At 45.8% G+C, this 21681-nt stretch overlaps 1 protein-coding gene across 1 annotated transcript in view; it reads left to right on the top strand.

Moving 5' to 3' along the window:
• The first annotated feature begins 6332 nt into the window (after positions 1-6332).
• Positions 6333-21681, top strand: part of LOC149466184 (uncharacterized) — a 48693-nt gene continuing 33344 nt past the window's right edge. Inside the window, 8 exon segments of the mRNA XM_089672713.1 lie at positions 6333-6518; positions 13007-13180; positions 13460-13651; positions 13738-13855; positions 13965-14036; positions 14292-14393; positions 16014-16319; positions 19370-20161. Of these exon segments, the coding sequence (XP_089528839.1) occupies positions 13085-13180; positions 13460-13651; positions 13738-13855; positions 13965-14036; positions 14292-14393; positions 16014-16319; positions 19370-20161 (1678 nt within the window). The 5' untranslated portion in view covers positions 6333-6518; positions 13007-13084.

The raw sequence follows: 21681 nt of genomic DNA, 5'->3' as shown, positions 1-21681 counted from the left end.
ACCTGGCTGTGCTGTCAACTAGCAATAAATGTACTGGTGGTTAAAAATTAGGTTAACCTTTAACTTTAACGCCCCCCCCTTTTAGTATCCCAACCTTTTCTAAGCTACCCTCCAGGTGCCTACTTACCTTTTTTTTGACAGTAGCAGAATCCCCCGGTGTTTGGATCTTTGGAGTGGGAATCTCTGCACTGCCTATGCAGTAACTTCTTAGAGACCTGTTTGGGGTCTTACTACAACGGTAGGGGTACGGCCCATTCAGGTCTATGGGTAGTTACTGAGCAGACTAAAAAGAGGATGTAAGCACCCCGGGAGGTCACTGACCTTAGAAAGTGGTAAGTACCTACCTGGGGTGGGAACGCAGGCTTACTATAGGTTGTCCCAAACCTGTCCTGTCTTCCTCCTCCATCATAACTGCACCCTGTATTAAATGTTTTTTTGTAAAACAAAAATTGATAAAAATAATACATTAAACATAAAAATCATGATAGAGACATCGAAGTATAACGCTCAACTGCAGGCAGATTGGACAGACACGAATTCATGCAGCTCGGTATACATTAACCACTTCAATACCGGACACTTTCACCCCCTTCCTGCCCAGGCCCATTTTTAGCTTTCAACGCTGTCACACTTTGAATGACTTTGAATGACAACTGCGTGGTCATGCAACACTACCCAAATTAATTTTTAGATTTTTTGAGGTTCTTTTGGTGGTAATTATTCACCACTGGGATTTTTTTATTTTTTGCTAAACAAATGAAAGTTTTGGGGGAAAATTATTTTTTTCTTAGTTTCTGTTATAAAAATGTGCAAATGTGCAAATGTGCAAATAAGTACATTTTCTTTTTCACTGATGTGCACTGATGAGGCTGCACTGATGGGTACAGATGAGGCTGTACTGATGGGCACTGATAGGCTGAACTGATGTGCACACATAGGCTATGATGGGCACAGATAGGCTACTGTTATAAAAATTTGCAAATAAGTACATTTTCTTCTTCATTGATGTGCGCTGATGAGGATGCACTGATGGGCACTTATAAGGCTGTATTGATGGGCACTTATAAGGCTGTACTGATGAGGGTGCATTAATAGACACTGATGAGACTACACTGATAGGCTGTATTCATGGGCACAGATAGGCTGCACTGATGGGCACAGATAGGCTTCTGTTATAAAAATTTGCAAATAAGTACATTTTCTTCTTCACTCATATACACTGATGAGGCTGCACTGATGTGCATAGATGGACTGCACTGATGGGTACGATGAGGCTGCACTGATGGGCACAGATGAGGCTGCACTAATAGGCACTGATGAGACTACACTGGTAGGCTGCACTGATGAGCACAGATAGGCTTCTGTTATAAAATTTTGCAAATAAGTACATTTTCTTCTTCACTGATGTGCGCTGATGAGGCTGCACTGATGGGCACTGATGAGGCTGTAATGATGGGCACTGATGAGGCTGCACTAATAGACACTGATGAGACTACACTGCTGGGCACTGATAGGCTGCATTCATGGGCACAGATAGGCTGCACTGATGAGCATAGATAGGCTTCTGTTATAAAAATTTGCAAATAAGTACATTTTCTTCTTCACTTGTGTGCACTGATGAGGCTGCACTGATGTGCCTAGTTGGACTGCACTGATGGGCACTGATGAGGCTGCACTAATAGGCACTGACGAGACTACACTGATAGGCTGCATTGATGGGCACAGATAGGCTGCATTGATGGGCACAGATAGGCTTCTGTTATAAATATTTGTAAATAAGTACATTTTCTTCTTCACTGATGTGCACTGTGGAGCCTATACTGATGGGCACTGATGAGGCTGCACTAATAGACACTGATGGGCACTGATAGGCTGCACTGATGAGCACAGATAGGCTTCTGTTATAAACATTTGCAAATAAGTACATTTTCTTCTTCACTCGTGCACTGATGAGGCTGCACTGATGTGCACAGATGGACTGCATTGATGGGTACTGTGAGGTTGCACTGATGGGCACAGATGAGGCTGCACTAATAGGCACTGACGAGACTACACTGATAGGCTGCATTCATGGGCACAGATAGGCTTCTGTTATAAAAATTTGCAAATAAGTACATTTTCTTCTTCACTGATGTGCGCTGATGAGGCTGCACTGATGGGCAATGATGAGGCTGCACTAATAGGCACTGATGAGACTACACTAATGTGCACTGATAGGCTGCATTGGTAGCCACAGATAGACTTCTGTTATAAAAATTTGCAAATAAGTACATTTTCTTCTTCACTGATGTGCACAGATGAGGCTACACCAGTGGTTCTCAACCTTTCTAATGCCGCGACCCCTTAATACAGTTCCTCATGTTGTGGTGACCCCCAACCATAAAATTATTTTCGTTACTACTTCATAACTGTAATTTTGCAGTGGGAGGAGTAGTGCCATATCATTGGTGTCAGTGAGAGGAGTAGTGCCACATCACTGATGTCAGTGGGAGGAATAGTGTCCCATCACTGATGTCAATGGGAGGAGTAGTGCCACATCATTGGTGTCAGTGGGAGGAATAGTGTCCCATCACTGATGTCAATGGGAGGAATAGTGCCCCATCATTGGTATCAGTGGTAGGAATAGTGCCCTATCATTGGTGTCAGTGGTAGGAATAGTGCCCCATCATTGGTGTCAGTGGGAGGAATAGTGCCCCATCATTGGTGTCAGTGGGAGGAATAGTGCCCCATCATAGGTGTCAGTGGGGGGAATAGTGTCCCATCATTGGTGTCAGTGGGAGGAATAGTGCCCCATCATTGGTGTCAGTGGGAGGAATAGTGTCCCATCACTGATGTCAATGGGAGGAATAGTGTCCCATCACTGATGTCAATGGGAGGAATAGTGCCCCATCATTGGTATCAGTGGTAGGAATAGTGCCCTATCATTGGTGTCAGTGGGGGGAATAGTGCCCCATCATTGGTGTCAGTGGTAGGAATAGTGCCCTATCATTGGTGTCAGCGGGGGGAATAGTGCCCCATCATTGGTGTCAGTGGGGGGAATAGTGCCCCATCATTGGTGTCAGTGGGAGGAATAGTGCCCCATCATTGGTGTCAGTGGGGGAAATAGTGCCCCATCATTGGTGTCAGTGGGGGGAATAGTGCCCCATCATTGGTGTCAGTGGGAGGAATAGTGCCCCATCACTGGTATCAGTGGAAGGAATAGTGCCCCATCATTGGTATCAGTGGGAGGAATAGTGCCCTATCATTGGTGTCAGTGGGAGGAATAGTGCCCCATCATTGGTATCAGTGGGAGGAATAGTGCCCTATCATTGGTGTCAGTGGGAGGAATAGTGCCCCATCGTTGGTATCAGGGGAAGCAATAGTGCCCCAACGTTGGTGTCAGTGGGAGGAATAGTGCCCCATTGTTGGTGTCAGTGGGAAGTATAGTGCCCCATCGTTGGTGTCAGTGGGAAGTATAGTGCCCCATCGTTGGTGTCAGTGGGAGGAATAGTGCCCCATCGTTGGTGTCAGTGGGAGGAATAGTGCCCCATCGTTGGTGTCAGGGGGAGGAATAGTGTCCCATCGTTGGTGTCAGTGGGAGGAATAGCGCCCCATCGTTGGTATCAGTGGGAGGAATAGTGCCCCATCGTTGGTATCAGGGGGAGCAATAGTGCCCCATCGTTGGTGTCAGTGGTAGGAATAGTGCCCTATCATTGGTATTAGGGGGAGCAATAGTGCCCCAACATTGGTGTCAGTGGGAGGAATAGTGCCCCATCATTGGTATCAGGGGGAGCAATAGTGCCCCAACATTGGTGTCAGTGGGAGGAATAGTGCCCCATCGTTGGTGTCAGTGGGAAGTATAGTGCCCCATCGTTGGTGTCAGTGGGAGGAATAGTGCCCCATCGTTGGTGTCAGGGGGAGGAATAGTGCCCCATCGTTGGTGTCAGGGGGAGGAATAGTGTCCCATCGTTGGTGTCAGTGGGAGGAATAGTGCCCCATCGTTGGTATCAGTGGGAGGAATAGTGCCCCATCGTTGGTGTCAGTGGGGGGAGGAATAGTGCCCCAACATTGGTGTCAGTGGGAGGAATAGTGCCCCATCGTTGGTATCAGTGGGAAGTATAGTGCCCCATCGTTGGTGTCAGTGGGAGGAATAGTGCCCCATCATTGGTGTCAGTGGGAGGAATAGTGCCCCATTGTTGGTGTCAGTGGGGGGAGGAATAGTGCCCCATCGTTGGTGTCAGTGGGGGGGAATCGTGCCCCATCGTTGGTGTCATTTGGGGGAGGAATCGTGCCTCATCGTTGGTGTCAGTGGGAGGAATAGTGCCTCATCATTGGTATTAGTGACACCAATGATTGGGCACTATTCCTCCCACTGACACCAATGATACTTACCTTGCTGACCCCTGCTCCAGCCTGGGCTCGCTCGCTCCCTCCCTCTCCCATGGTACAGACACTTACCGGTCAGATGTCTTCCTTCTCTGGCCGCTCTCCTCCTCTTCACTCGCTCGATCTTCGCGGTTCCGCTCGGCTCCTCCTTTCCAAGCTCCACCTCCTCGCCGGTGATTGGCCGCCTGTGTGCATCTCCTGAGCTACAGTTCCAGCGGCCAATCACCGACGAGGATTGATCCCGGGGGTGTGTCCAGATGACAGGGACGGCATGTCATCCCGCCCACATCTGGAGTCGGATCAAGGAGCGGTGTCTCGGTTCCTAAGGCCATCGGAAATATGTGTTTTCCGATGGTCTTAGGCGACCCCTGGGAAAGTGTCGTTCGACCCCCAGGTTGAGAACCGCTGGGCTACACTGATGTGCACAGATGAGGCTGTACTGATGGGCACTGATGAGGCTGCACTAATAGGCACTGATGGCCACAGGCTGCACTGATGGCCACTGACAAGCTGGACTGATGAGGTGGCACTGATGTGGCAGCACTAATAGGCACTGATGAGACTACACTGATGGACACAGGCTGCACTGATGAGGCAGTACTGATGGGCACTGATGAGGCTGCACTAATAGGCACTGATGAGACTACACTGATGGGCACAGATAGGCTGCACTGGTGAGGTGGCACTGATAGGTTGCCCTGATGAGCACTGATATGCTGCACTGATGGACACATACTGCAAACAGGCTGCACTGATGAGGCTGCAGTAATAGGCACGATGAGACTACACTGATGGGCACAGATAAGCTGCACTGATGCCCACTGACAAATTGCACTGATAGGTTGCCCTGATGAGCACTGATATGCTGCACTGATGGACACAGATTGGCACTGATATGCTGCACTGATAATCAGGCCACTGATGAGCAGTGCCCTGATTATCAGTGGAAATGCCCCGTCACAGGAAAGCCAGTTATGAGCTTTCCTTTCCTCAGACAGTGACAGTGCTGAGGAAAGGAAATGCCTATGAGCGGCATTTGTTTACATGCGATCAGCTGTGATTGGACACAGCTGATCACATGGTAAAGAGCCAATGTCATTGGCTCTTTACCCTGATCGGTGATGCGATGTGTCCGAGAGATACATCTCTCCACCAATCATCATGCTGCGCATCCCTGGGGTGTGCGCACAAGCGGGAGGATGTCATACGTCCACCCGGAGGGATGAAAGGCCCGCCTGGCCAGCCATCAGTCTGCTATTGGCCAGGCGGGAACCAGTCAGTCAGAGCTGCACAGTTTGGTTTTCTCTCCAGGCGACCATTACCTGCCTAGGAAGTTGTTTGGTAAAGGTGAACTAACCCTTTAAGACCCAGGAGGGAGCCTGCATCACCCCGAAGATGGATTTTGAACGACTCCAGCCGTGGCAACTGAAACTAGGTCCTTACTTCGCAGATTGTATGTGGATCAATTTACGGGCTATTCACAGTACAGTAGTAAAACGGTTCAACGAAAGTGATGAAGAGCCGATTCCAGTGCACTGACTTTGCAATATTTCCTATTTTCCTGACTAAACACAGAAAGCACAATTCAGTTCTAACCCCTTCTTCACTGAGCAAACACTTTCCAGGCAGCATTACTCCCACCAGAAGATAAGTAATGGTTAAAAAAAATAACTACAACAAAATGGTGGCATTCCTTCACCTAGGCCACTGCTACTTCATAACCTAAGGCCAAAAAAAGAAACAATCAGTTAAAGCCAATAAGGATTCAAAGCTGTACCTTAAACAAGAAAACTATTTCTACTACAAATATCTAAAATATTTGCGGTGCCAGCATTTTGGACTTCAAGAAAATGGCCGCCGCTCTTCTACGTTGAAGACATTTTTCGCCGCAGTTCGCTCTCTAGCGTTAGCTCCTCCTAACGTCCCAGAACGCCGCGTGGGCTTGTTGCTAGGCGACAACAGAACGACCCTCCAGCAGCGGCTCCTGTGTGCGTTCCAAGCTGGTTGGCAGCTACCTGATGGCTGTAGTGAGGCGCATGCGCGGAGCGTCAGGCTGGTTTGGGGGTGGGCAGAGGAAAGCGGGCTAGTTGTCAGAAGTTACCTGTGTTTGCAGCAGCTTCCTTGTCGGTGGAGTGTGTCTGCACAGCTAAGAGGTAATGTCTGCTTTGTTAGGGGTTCTATGGACTTTGGAGGGCAATGGGTCACAGGGGTGTCCTCTCCCCACCCTCAGCAATGGCTCACGCCTGGGCGCTTTATCAGCGGGAGCGTTCAGTACGTATTTCACGTGAAACTGAACACGCATGGTGACCCCAGAGGTCCACGCCCCCCCGCCATCTCCTGGTGTTGCTTTTTTCCTTTGGTTGGTCACTGATGGTACAATTCCCGCACTGGCGTGATGACGTCACCCAGTCTCTCACGGATATGGGGTGGTACACCGTGTACAATTGAAGCAGTAGGATACAGGTAAGCTTACCTGTAGGCACAAGGAATATTTTCAAAATGTGCGCCATTTAGAAGATATTCACGTTAGCGAGAGATGATGTCACCAGTACATGCGCAGTGACGCTACAATGCATGGGAGTGACGTCATGGCGGCCCAGCCATTCAAAAGACTGGATAGCATAAATCTAGAAGGAAGACAGAGGGAAGATGGGAGCAACAGTGACTGTGCAGCCAGGGGGCACTAAGGCCAGTTAGTTGATCTGCAGTTTTACCACCCCCCCGAATACAGCGGGGAAAAGAATTATTTGATCCCCTGCAGATTTTGTATATTTGCTCGCTTACAAAGAAATTAAGGCTTTATCATTTTTATCATCAGTGTATTTTCAATGAAAGAGACAGAATATCAACCAAAAATCTAGAAAAAACAAATGATACAAATGTTATAAATTGAGTTGCAGTTCAGTGAGTAGAATCAGTATTTGTTCCCCTACCAACCAACAATAATTCTGGCTCCCACAGACTGGCTATGTGCTCATGTGGTACACAGATTAGTCCTGTCAATGTAAGAAGGTGCTCCTAACGACAACTCGTTATGTGTATAAAAGACACCTGTCCACAGAATCTCATTCTTCCATTCAAACCTCACCACCACCATGGGCAAGACCAAAGAGCTGTCAAAGGACGTCAGGGAAAGACTGTAGACCTGCACAAGGCTGGAATGGGCTACAAGACCATCAGCAAGAAGCTTGGTGAGAAGGAGACAACTGTTGGAGCGATTATTCGCAAATAGAAGAAATACAAAATAATCATCCTCAGTCTGGAGCTCCATGCAACTTGTCACCTTATGGGGTAAGGATGACCATGAGAAAAGTGAGGGATCAGCCCAGAACTTCACAGGAGGAGCTTGTGAATGATCTCAAGGCAGTTGGGACCACAGTCACCAAACAAACCATTGGTAACACAATACACCACCATGGATTGAAATCCTGCAGCACCCACAAGGTCCCCCTCCTCAAGAAGGAACATGTTCAGGCCCATCTGAAGTTTGCCAATTAACATCTAAATGATTCGGAGAAGGACTGGGAGAAAGTACTGTGGTCAGATGAGACCAACATTGAGCTCTTTGGCATTAATTTGACTCGCATGTTTGGAGAAAGAAAATGCTGACTATGACCCCAAGAACACCATCCCTACAGTCAAGCACGGAGGTGGAAACATTATGCTTTGGGGCTGCTTCGCTGCTAAAGGTACTTTATGTACTTTGCCGCATTGATGGCCAATGGACGGGGCCATATATTGTAAAATCTTCAATGAGAACCTTTTTCCCTCAGCCAGAACACTAAAGATAGGTCGTGGATGGGTCTTCCAGCATGACAATGACCCAAAATATACCGCCAAGGCAAAGAAGGAGCACATTAAGGTCATGGAGTGGCCTAGCCAGTCTCTAGACCTTAATACTGTAGAATATGTATAGAGGGAGCTGAAACTTCGAGTTGCCAAGAGACAGCCAAGAAACCTTAAAGATTTAGAGAAGATCTGTATAGAAGAGTAGACCAAAATCCCTCCTGAGATGTGTGCAAACCTGGTAACCAACTGCAAGAAACGTCTGACCTCTGTGCTGGCCAAGAAGGGGTTCTCCACCAAGTACTAAGTCATGTTTTGCTTGGGGATCAAATACTTTTTCTTACTTGTATAAAACAAATAGGTGCAGCACTAAGAATAATGAGTAATGTCCATAAATATGCTAAATTAAGTAACCAAATAAAGTGACAGTCTGTGCGAATAATCAGTAGAATCCAATGCTAGTGCTCCGAATAGTGTGGTAAGATTATGCACTCACCAGATGCGTAATGTATATACGCATTAAAAGACTCTGTAGAGGTCCCCTTTAGGAGCTGGGTAAGATCCTAATCCAGGAAAATCCTCCTCTAGGTATAGTGGTGCTGTCAGGAGCTCACAGACAGGTACAGGGTCCAGCTGGCCAGAGATCCCTTTAAGGGATGGGCGGGTGTAGATGCCTGCTTTCAGGGACTCCCTTCTCTGGATAATTAAGTGATGGCTGGATCGGATGGGCTCTGCAATAGGGGCCAGCCTGAAGTGATCTAGCAGGACTTAATTTTCTAACTAAGGTTCCACTTCAACAAAACAGTCCCGACCCAGAGATTTCCCATCACTTCCTGTCCTCTACACACAACAGGAAGTGAGGAAACCCCTCAAGCTTGTTCTGTTGAAGTGGAACCTTAGTCAAAAAATGAAGTCCTGCTAGATCACTACATTTGTTGCCATTTAGTCCATTCCTGCAGGGTTCAGGTTTTCATGTTATTACTCTCTTTGTGCTTCCTGCTGCATGTTGGTAGGCAGTAGTCTCATTAGGGCAGTCCATTAACCCCTTGACCACCGAGCGCACAAATAGAAAATACATATGTGCTGAGAGCGTGTGCGCTCCCAGCACACATGTTCGGTACACACAGAAAGGTCCCGATCTCCTCTTTCGATCGGGACCTTTCCCGATCATGTGACCACCGTGACAGCGAATCACGGCGGTCACATGACCCTAAAACCCCACTCCGCCTCCCAGCTCCTGGAACCCTTAAAGGGCCGGGAGGCGCCAAGGGGTTAAGGTCATGTCCCCGAGTTCTTGATTTTGGTTTATTTGGTTTTTTTTATATTGACATGTTTGTTATTTTTAGAAAAAAAAAGTTAAGCCTTTAGTATCACTTTAAAGTCACAGCGACTTTAAAAAAGGTTCCTGCTCTACTTTGACGTGACTTCAGTGCCATAGACTGCAATGTAAACCCTCAAAAAGATGCATCTTAAAGTGATAGTAAAATGTTCTTTAATACTTTTACCTACAGGTAAGCTCATAATAAATAATGGTGCACTATTTAATAGAAATTCGCTCTTTTTTGATAGCCGGCGCATGCGCTCTGAAGGAATGGCATACCTGTGCCGTTCCTGCAAAGCACTGTGCCAGGACCCCCGTGCGTATGCGCGGGAGTGATGTTCATCACGGCTCAGAAAGTCAGATGGCTGGAGCTCGTGGACCCGGAAGGAAGACTGGGTGAAGATGGAAGCCTCTGCAGTGGTGACAACACGCTGCTGGACGGTTTCGTTTGAAAGTAAATCCTTCAAAATGTTCCAGTATGCCATGCATACTAGCGCATTATGCCTTTACTTTGCAGGGTTTTTTTATTTTTTATTTTTTGGGGTGCAATTTACTACCTCTGTAGCCTCCCTGGTGGTATTCCCGAGTGTAGCTCGGGGTAAAGTTTCAGTACCAGAAGCGGTAACCCCGAGCTACACTTGGGCTTACCATGCGGCACTGCTCTGGGATCTGTTCTTCTCTTACCTTGTCCTGCACTCCCACGATGTCCCTCCTGCAGTGTCCCCTGTAATGTCCTCCGGCCGATGCTGGCATCTGTCTTCTGGGTTCCGTCCCCTACGACGTCGGGACTTACAGGGACGGAACGGCGGGAAATTTGAAAATGACAAAAAGTGACATTCACTAAAATCACATAGTAAAACATTACTGTATCAAACCATTTCACATACATTTTGTCCCGAGTGCTTTGTCCTGTGCCCTGCCTGCATTTTTACTGTTCTCTCTGCCTGGAAACTGAGAAACGTTCATGGCGGTCAAAAGCCGTTTTAGACCGGCTAGAGAACTGCGATAGTAAATCAGAACCACTTGCAGAATTGAGTGATAATGATTCGTGGGGAAATTCGTCATCAGACACTGAAAACGATTCTCCGACTTTGCTCAGTGATGTGCGAACTTGGTGCTATATTTCAAATTTCAGTGTTTTTGGTTTGATTATATTATTGAATTAAATTTATTATTATATTATTATTTTTTATGATCATTTATTAATTTATAATTTATGATTTCGTGTTTTAAATTTGAACATACCCGGGATGTTTACTAGACTCTTGTTCGGACAGATTTCAGTGAGTTATTCCTAAAAATTACAGCCCTACAAAAAAAAAAATACATATTTCCATGCAAAAAATTTACTGCTTTGAGCACAGAAATATGGACATAATCAGACCGCTAGGGAGGTTAATGTTATTGATGTGACGGTTGTGCAGCCAAAGTCGCACCCATCCAAAGTTGCATCAAAGTCGCAATGGAAATCACACGACTTGGGAGTCACACGAGTGTGAATGGAGTCTAAAGTGGTACTAAACCCATCAATTTAATAGTTTCCCAAAACCTTTTACATTCAAGGAGTGCTGTGAACGACATCTGTCACAGCGGCTTTATGCTCTGTCCATCCAGTGTCTGGTGTCATAACTGCAAGTGTACAGTCCAAACGCACACCTGTGTTAAACATGGCTGTGTGTATAAGTGGGTGCTGCAGCGACCGTCGGCTGGAACCCAACAGAATCGGCGAGGAAGAATGTTACCAGCAGACCGAGGATCACCAATATGGGTCCAAAAGTTTTAATGAATGATCGCATAGTTACGGCAAGGCAACGTTTTGGAGTCTCGCATGACCCCTTGTGACCATCACATGCCTGATGAAGGGGTCCTGCGAGACTCTGAAACGTTTCCTTGCTGTAACTTTGTGATCGTTCATTAAAACTTTTTGGACCCATATTGGTGATCCTCGGTGTACTGGTGACATTCTCCCTTGGTGTCATAACTGATCACATGTGCAGCACCATGGCAACTGCAGATCAAACAGAGGCCAAAATGGCAGCTTCCTTGGCTGAAAAAAAGAGGAGGGTTTAGGTCCACTCTAAAGTGGAACTAAACCCATTGATGTAATTTCCTAAGTCTGTTAAATTCAAGGCATGGTGTGAATGATCACTGGCAGTGTGGTTTTGGCTCTCAACTTAAAGTGGAACTAAACCCTCCTATAGTTTTCAGCCCCCTGCTTCCCGGGATACCCACCCCTCATATTCCAGAAGGCCTCAGGGTACTTTATTATGCATGTACTGCAGCATTCCACCAGGAGGTCGGCTGTCCTTTTCTGGTTTTTACAGCTGGCCCCATGATGGTGTGGCGCATGTGTGTCATCAGGGGGCTCGCTGCAAGAACCTGGAAGATACAGCCGGCTGTCCATGATATCGGAAAAGAAGATGGGTACGGGACTGGGTGCAAAGCAGCAGAGCATTGGATCCTTCAAGAACAACACTTAATTTGCTGGGGTGTCAGTTTGTTTTTTGTAGAAAACCAAACAAAAAAGGTAATATGCGGAAAAAATAGTTGGTGGGTAATGAAGTTTCTCTTTAACTAGTTGCCGACCGCAGATAACCAAATGACGGCTGCGCTGCGGCCGGCCAGTTCTGGGTGGACATCATATGACGTCCTCCCAGAACGCTCTCTCCTGCGCGCCCCCAGCAATCTCCGTGATTGCTGTGTCCTACGGACACAGCTGATCACGTGATGTGGTAAAAGGCCAATCTCAGCAGCCTTTTACCACATGATCAGCCGTGTCCAATGACACGCTGATCACAGGGAAATGCAATTGCTGGTTCTCTGCTGCACTTTCGCTGTCAGAGCGTGAGGAAAGTACTGCCGAGAACCGGCAGTTGTCAGAGCAGGGATGGGCACCGATCATTTTTTTTTTTTACACTGATTGCTTTTACACCCATAACGGCTGTAAAAGCAATAATTTCTCCTTCTCTCTGGCTGCATTCCTGCACTCATTGAGAAATACTGTGAGAGCTGTGATTGGTCACAGCTTGTCACATGGTACAAGGCTGTTGTGAATAGCCCTGTACCATATAATCTCTGTGATCATTCACAGATTTCACACGTAGTAAGCAATGATGTCAGAAGTGACATATTGTTTACTACTCTTCATGTGATCACTGATTGGCCAATCTGTGATCACATGATCAGGACCTCGCAAAGAGGTCCCGTACAACGATCAGTGTTCCACTGTGTCATGAGAACAAAGCGGGCACCAGATCGCGGTGCTGCGTGCTCCCAGAGAGCGCACACAAGTAAAGGGCGGGGAGGCCGTTAATAAACGGCCACCCACCCCTGCACTGCTCCCGTCCGGCCATTTATATACATGGGCAGGACGGGAAGTGGTTAAGGTAAGAAGTTCTCATTTTGAAGGAGCAGTTTGAGACTTGTCAAACTTTTCTTCTGTAGCTGTAGAGCAGTACCTAAGATGCATTGGTGTCACTGACCTTCTGTACTATTTTATTTATAGGTCAAATACTTTTTTCTATCTTTTTATAGCACAATAGGTGATTAGTTCAAATGAAATTTCCTCAATAGGAGCCACTTCTATGGGAACTACAGTTGATATCTCCAACCATGACTGATCTACTAAGAATGGACAAGGAAAGAAAGAAGAGGACTGAGGGCATATTGAACCTTACCCTGGAGATCATCTACCTGCTGACCGGAGAGGTGAGGAGGATTCTGGGAGGTCACATGACATCACTCTCACTCTTATCTCTATTAATAAAACACAAACCTGACCGGAGAGGTGAGAAGGATTCTGGGAGGTCACATGATATCACTCATCTCTATTAATAAACACAGAGCTGACCGGAGAGGTGAGAAGGATTCTGGGAGGTCACATAACATCACTGTTAATAAAACACAGACCTGACCGGAGAAAATCACAGTAAGTTCACTCTTTCCTTCTCTTCAGTGGTTTACACATACTTATCACTTTATACTCAGGATTACAAAGTAGTGAAGAAAACATCATTCGAGTTCATGACGAATAGCAGCCTTTCCTGTTCTTCAAGAGAATGGGTCAAGAGGCAAAGTCCTGTCATTGAATCCTCACCAGCCTCCCTGATACCCAAGAGAAACAACGACAAGAAGATTCTAGAGGTCATCAACAAGATCATGGAGCTGCTGACGGGAGAGGTGAGCGGTGCCGGGAATTCTGGGACATTATCCAGTAACAGACAAGGGATGTGTCTGGATGATGACTGTATCATTGTGTGTGTCAGGTTCCTATAAGGTGTCAGGGTGTCACTGTCTATTCCTCTATAAAGGAGTATCTAGAAGGACATGAGGATCTCCACGAGGACATCATGATGGAGAACCGGCCGCCCCTCACATCACCTGGTAAGAGGAGACTTTAATTTCTTGTATTGAGGATCCACCTAGATACACACATCCTCTGATATAAAGACATAGAAACAATGTATTCAGTCAGTGTGTGTGTTTCCTACAGATGGATCTAGTAATGGGAACCCACCAGAGAGATGTCCCCGTCCTCTGAATTCCCGGGACTCCACATATACAGGTACCTCTTCTGTCAAAGTTTCTGCTGCTAGATCATATTTTTCATAGAGGTTATATAGGAGTAAAATAATAAAAATAATAAATCTAAAACTGGGGAGAGAGAAGATGAGCCGTATGTGGGGGGTGATGATCTGTGTCAGGAGCTCTCCTCCTCACATCATATCATTGAGACGTGACCAGTCTCCCCCCACACACACTCTCTGGGGTCTCTCATACATCTCAGTACAGGGGGCTTCATTCTCCTCTTTATTCACAGACTCCAGAGACACCAGAGAGACTCAGACACAAGTCAGGTTTGAAGATGAAAAAGGACATTTAAGGATTAAAGAGGAGGACGTTCCATTGGAGATCAGCACAGGTGGGAATAAAAATTAATTACTGAAGTGTCATAGATTATCATCTTTTGCTATTCAGCACTGTGCTACTTTACCGGCAATTACAGGGTCATGTAACACTGTATCCAAATTACATTTTATATAATTTTTTTTTCACACAAATGGAGCTTTCTTTTGGAGATATTTATTCACCACTGTGTTTTTTATTTTTGCTATATAATAAAAAAAATAATACTGAAAAGTTTGATAAAAAAAAAAGGTTTTTTCTTAGTTTCTGTTTTTAAATTTTTTAAATAATCTACATAAATTTAGGACAAAATGTATTCTGCTACATTTCTTTGGTAAAAATAACCCATATCTGTGTATATTATTTTAGTCTGTAGGAAAGTTACACAAATGGTATTTATATTTGAAAATTGCTCAGTCCTGATGTACTGACGGCCGATCTAATGTCTTGAGGCCCTTAAAATGCCAGGACAGTACAAAGGCCCCTAAATTACCTCTTTTGGAATGTAGTCAGTCCAAGATATTTATTAGGAAGCATGGTGAGTTATTTGAAGTTTTTGTTTTTCTGCCACAATTTTTTGGAAAATGAAGAAATGTAATAAAATTTGTGTTTTTTTTTTAAAAAAAAGTTCACATATCACCAGTGCAGTACAACATCGTCATATAGCTGGTGTGGCAGTGATCAGAGATACTACTGTATGTAGAAAAAAAAATTTAATTAAATTTCTTTAAAATATTTCTGTTTTAAATATATTTTCATCAGAGTAGTTCAGTGTCACCATGGTGATGCTGTACTACTCTGGGGGGGCGGTGATCAGGGATTATTATTTTTATATATATATATATATATATATATATATATATATATATATATATATATATATATATATACACATATATATATATATATATATATATATATATACACATATATATATATATATATATATACTGGTTTTGCTTACAACAGCGATGTTCACTGTTATAAACAATAGTTCACTGCTATGAATGGCTTTCCGTTTAGGACGACCATGTGATTGGTTGTAGCCCATCACAGCATGTCAACAGAAGCTGTTGACGTGCTGTGATGGGCTGCAGCCAATCACATGGTACAAGGTGTCAGGTACCATGTGATAGCTGTGAGCCAATTACAGCTTCTGTTGACATGCTGTGATGGGCTACAACCAATCACATGGTACAGGGTGTCAGGTACCATGTGATAGATGTGGGCCAATCACAGCTTCACAACACTAGGCAAGCAGTCATGAATGGAAACCATTTATGACTATTTTGTTTACATTGTAATAATGTGATTGCTATGAGCAATCATAGCAATCACTTGATACCCCAGCCACTCATAGCGGCTGGTACCAAACACCGTGGTTCACTTTGTCCACGGGATACACAGCGATCATGGGGTTTTGCCAGTGTGCACCCCATGGGGAGTGCTAGTATACAGGCGACGTGCATGTACATTGCCATATCTGCACTTGCCACCCGCTTGCAGTACATTTACAGTGAGTGGGCCTGCAGCTGGTATGGTATCAATAATCAGAATTCGTGCAGTGAAAGTTGACTGTAATTTTCTTTATACATTTTATGGATCTGTAAAATTATTTACTTCTCATTTCCTCCAGACGGAAGATATAAAACTTGCGCCACAAAGAAGCGTCCTCTGATCTCTCTACTTGATGCAAGTGATGCTGATGAATTTATTATAGACTCCATAGAAGAAAACCCCATCACGCCAAATGTCCATTCGGTACTTCGTTTTGCCAGTTTTTCATCTGATCCACGTGGTGGGACTTTTTCTAATCAGTCATGTTCTGCTGCCCATCGTTCATCTTGTGACACCATAGTAACAAATGATGCAATGGAGGAAGAGGAGGAGGAGGTACATATAATGATTAAGAAGGAGGATACGCCTTCATCGGTTAGCACAGGTGAGTAATAAACACAGAAAGTACATAGGAAGAGTCCCAGATTTGTTGTTCAGTCACTGCCATAGTTCCTACACTTGTTACATAGTTAGCCTGGCTGAAAAAAGACAAAAGTCCATCCAGTTCAATCATAGAAAGAAAGAAAAAAAGTTATCCTACAGCCACAGTTGATCCAGAGGAAGGCAAAAAAACCCAGCAAAGCACGATCCAGTTTGCTCCTGGCGGGGCTCAGGAGCAAGCACAGACATACTCCCATAGCAAGCGGCTTGCTATGGGGGCACTCAGCATGGAGAAGGAGCCAGGAACGCTGGTGGGGGATCACAGAATAAGAGGATCAAGGCTGCTCTGTGTAGAGCCATTGCACAGAGCAGGCAGGTATGACATGTATGTTATTTCTTTTTAACCGCCTCTCACCCGCCATATAAGGAAATGGCGGGCGGCGTCTCTCTCATTTTGGGAGGACATCATATGACCTTCTCCTTATCTAACTCTGCATGCGTGCCCCTGGGGGCGCACGGTGTGGCGATCGGTGGTGCGCTGTGTCCCTGGGACACAGCAGATCGCAGTAAAGAGCTGAAGACACAGGCTCTGTCATGTGATCAGCTGCGTCCAATCAAACGTAAATAGGAAAATGTTGATTATTGGCAGTCCTCTCCTCACGCTGACAGCGCATGAGGAGAGCCGGTAAGCGACATTCCTCAGAGGGGACATCTACACTGATCATCAGGGCACTAACCATCAGTGTAGCCCCATCAGGCCACCTGTTTCTGCCCATCAGTGCCACATACCAGTGCACATCAATGCCACATATCCGTACCTACCAGTGCACATCAATGCCCCATATCCGTTCCCATCAGAGCTGCCTTTCAATGCCAACTGTCAGTGCCACCAATCGGTGCCAGTCAGTGTCGCCCGTCAGTGCTGCCTAACAGTTCCTAGCAGAGCTATACAAAGCCGTGTGCTTACAGTGTAACACAGCACACAGTTAACACTTTGATCGCCCCAGATGTTAACCCCTTCCTGCCCAGTGCCATTAGTACAGTGTCATTGCTTTTTATTAGCACTGATCACTGTATTGGTGTCACTGGGAAAGTCAGTGGCAGTTAATCAGTTCCCCCAGTGTCAGAATGCCCGCCGCAGGCCTGCTATGAGTTGCTGATCGCCGGCATTACCAGTATATTAAAAAAAAAAATCTCAGTGTATATATACTGCCATTTGTAGACACTATAACTTTCATGTAAACCAATTAATTTACACGTATTGGGATTTTTTTTTTTTAGCAAAGACATGGAGCAGAATACATTTTGGCCTAAGTTTATGATGAAATTTGATTTTTTTTTTTTTATTTTACTGGACATGTTTTAATAGCAAAAAGTCAAATATATTGTTTTTTTTTTTGTCTCAAAATTGGCGAGTTTTTTTATAGTGCAAAAAAAAAAAATGCAGAGGCGATCAAATACCACCAAAAAAAATCTCAATTCGTGAGAAAAAAAGGAAGTAAATTTCATTTGGGTGCAGCATTGCACAACCGTGCAATTAGCAGTTAAAGTAACGCATCGTTGTAACACAAAAAATGGCCTGGTCAGGAAGGAGGGAAATCCTCCGGAGGGCGAGTGGTTAGTAGCAAAAGTCAAAAATATTTTTTTTTATCTCAAAATTGGTAGGAGTTTTTCTTTTTTATAGTGCAAAAAAATAAAAAACGCAGAGGCGATCAAATACCACCGAAAGAAATCTCAATTTGTGGGAAAAAAAGATGTACATTTCATTTATGTGCAGCGTTGCACGACCACGCAATTGTCAGTTAAAGTAACGTGGCGCCGTAACGCAAACAATGGCCTGGTCAGGAAGGGGGGGGGGGATCCTCTGGAGGACGAGGGGTTAACTACAAAAGTAAAGTCCAAAGGTGGTTAAGGGATAATCCAACAATCCTTGATTCAGTGGCAGCCGATTCAAAAAGAGCTAGAAGAGACTCTGTGCAGCGCCGTATCGCAGAAATAAATGGCCTTGTCGGGAAGGGTGGGGAAATCTTCTGGAGGGCAAGTGGTTAATAGCAAAAAGTCAAAAATATTGTGTTTGTCTCAAAATTGGCGGAGTTTTTTTTTTTATAGCTCAAAAAATAAAAAATGCAGAGGCGATCAAATACCACCGAAAGAAAACTCAATTTGTGGGAAAAAAAGGACGTAAATTTAATTTGGGTGCAGCGTTGCACGACCACGCAATTGTCAGTTAAAGTAACGCAGCGCCTTAATGCAAAAAATGGCCTGGTCAGGAAGGGGGGGGGGGTGGAATCCTGTGGAGGGCGAGGGGTTGATAGCAAAAAGTCAAAAATATTGTTTTTTTGTCTCAAAATTGTTAAAGTAATGCAGCGCCTTAAAGCGGAGTTCCACCCAAAAGGGGAAGTTCCGCTTTAAGGACTGCTCCCCCGCTCCCCATTAAGGATTGGCACCTTTTGGGGGGCGGGTACCTGAATTTGACAGGTACCTGCTCCCACTTTCGGTCCGATCGCCTAGGCCAGGGGTAGGCAACCTGAGAGCCGCAGGACTACAAGTTCCATCATGCCTCTGTAAGTCATAGCTGTAATTGTCAGTTTTGTAATCTTTGCAATGCCTCATGGGAAATGTAGTTCCACAACAGCTAGAGAGCCACAGGTTGCCCGCCCCTGGCCGAGGCGATCAGAAGCAGAAGTTGTCCTCCCTCCCTGTAGTCTTTTGGGACATGTGACAGGTCCCAGAAGACTACAGGACCATTCAGGAAGCGCAGCGTTACTCGCGCATGCACAGTGCTATCACAGCCAGGTGCCCACACTGAAGATGCCGGCCTCCTGGAATACAGGACGGCCGGTGAAAAGGGGGACACACTGCGGGACAGAGGGACAGGTAAGTGGCTGTTTTTTAAAAGTCAGCAGCTACAGTTTTTGTATCTGCTGACTTTTATTTTTTGACAGGGTGAGTGGAACTCCGCTTTAATGCAAAAAATGGCCTGGTCAGGGTGGGGGGGGGGGGGGGAATCCTCAGGAGGGCGAGGGGTTAACCAACATTCTGTTATCTCTACAGACGGTGAAACAGAAGAGGACAGCATCACACCCGGTTCCTCCAAAGAAAATTCAACAACCCCAAATATCCATGCAATACTTCACAGTGCAGATCCGTCATCCAATTCCTCTACATATTCCGGAAGATTCCCTGACCGCCCCGGGACCACCACCCATCACACGGCTCACAGAGGAGCTAAAACATACGTGTGCTCTGACTGTGGCCAGTCTTTTCCTGAGAGGTTAGATCTGGTTATACACCGGAAATGTCACAAAGTGGAGAAGCCGTATGCGTGCCCCGAGTGCGGGAAATGTTATAGCCAGAGAGCGCTGCTTAATAGGCATCAGAAAGCACACTCGGGAGTGAGGCCTTACTCCTGTCCTGAATGCGGGAAGTCTTTCTCGCAGAGCCAGTATCTTGTCCTACATCAGAGATCCCACACGGGCGAGAAGCCGTATGCCTGCCTTGAATGTGGCAAATGCTTTTTCCGGAGCGATCACCTGATCAGACACCGGAGGTTTCACACGGGGGAGAAGCCATATTCCTGTTCGGAGTGCGGGAAGTGTTTCGCTGTACGGTTTTGTCTCACAGAACACGAGAGGATCCATACCGGCGAACGGCCGTATTCCTGCGCTCAGTGCGGGAGAGGCTTCACCAGTAGATCCAACTTGGCCAGCCACGTAAGAGTCCACACGGGCCACCACCCATATACATGTTCCGAATGCGGCAAGCAGTTTTCCAAAAAATCTTACCTTATGACGCATCTCATCTCCCACAGGGGACAAGAAGCTTCCATATCGGAATGCGACACCTGAGTACGGGCAGGCATTTGTTGTCATTTAGCCCTGCAGGGGTTCAGGTTTTTATGTTATTACTCTCTTTGTGCTTCCTGCTGCATGCTGGTAGGCAGTAGTCTCATTAGGGCAGTCCATTAACCCCTTGACCACCGAGCGCGCAATTAGAAAATACATATGTGCTGAGAGCATGCGCCCTGCACGTATGTCCGTGACTCACGGAAAGTTCCCGATCTCCCCTTTCGATTGGGACCTTTTCCGATCATGTCACGGCGGTCACATGACCCTAAAACCCCGCCCACCTCCCGGCTTCTGGGCCGAAGAGGTTAAATATGATCGTTCAGGAATTGGTTTCCCATTTGCTTCTCGAAAATATAGGCAGCAGATAGGTTATTGTAATCCAATTAGATTTGGGGGTTTTTTTGTTTTTTTTTACATATTAAGCAGCGCTTTACAATAAATAATTACAAACTCTGGTCAAAAAACATGAAAAGAAGGAAAAAGGGCCGTGCGCGGTGGAGCTTACTCTCTAATTTCTCATCAAAAGATTCAACATTTATTCTTTCTTAGCCCATACAGGATTTCAATGCATAGCTGGCCCCAAGAGGTTTCCATCCTTGCCTCCACTTAGCCCCAGTTCACAGCGGTGCGACTTGTCATGTGATTTGACAGTTCCAAATTGCATGACAAGTCACACCCAGGTACTGGCTACGGAACTGGTCATGTTGCAGCGACTTACGAAAAGTTCCAGCGCTACTTTTTGCCAACTTGCATAGACTTCTGTTTATATGAAGGTGCAAGCTTCAATGAAATCAGCAGTGCAAATCGCACTGATATGCGGCTTGGAAATCACACTGAAGTAGCAGTTTCAAAGCTGCACCAGTGTGAACCAAGGCTCACACTGGTGCAGTGGGAACCAAAGTTCCATCACTGCTTCGTTCAGTACTTCCAGGTATGGAGGAGCATGTGACATGCAGGTGATTGACAGCTCAGGCACCCAGCACTGGCACATGGGAGGGATGGAGGAGCACGTGACATGCAGGTGATTGACAGCTCAGGCACCCAGCATTGTCACATGGGAGGGAGAGTCCTAAATGCCTTGTCAGAGGTTCCTGTCTTTGTAGCTGCTGAACAGGGCAATGGAGGAGCAAGGCAAGTCTGTAAAGCTGATGGAGCTAGCATTACTGTTGCTTAGACAAGGCATGGTTCACTTTTATGCATTTCCCACAGAGCAGTAATCAATCTGTGTACTGGCCGAGAGAGTATATTATGGTATGTACTTGTATACTGAGCACTGTAGACGTGTCTGACATTAAAGTGTTACTAAACCCACAACAGTACAATCAGTCTGTATATGCAGTAAAGCATGCTGGGTATACTCCCTGTGGAACCTAAGGGGTTAATCCTCTGCACTGTGTAAAAAGGCTGTTTGATCCTGACTTCACTTATCTTCCCCTTCTGCCAGTGTTCCCCTCTTATCTCCTGATAAGACACATCATGTGAAGTCACTCTGCACATGCTCAATTTGGTGTGTATTGC

This window comes from Staurois parvus, unplaced genomic scaffold, assembly GCF_062004578.1.
Source record: "Staurois parvus isolate SC_StPar_1 unplaced genomic scaffold, SC_StPar_1.0 ptg000132l, whole genome shotgun sequence".
Classification (NCBI taxonomy): domain Eukaryota; kingdom Metazoa; phylum Chordata; class Amphibia; order Anura; family Ranidae; genus Staurois; species Staurois parvus.
The sequence above is the reverse complement of the archived record's forward strand: the minus strand, read 5'-3'. Positions and strand labels throughout refer to the sequence as shown.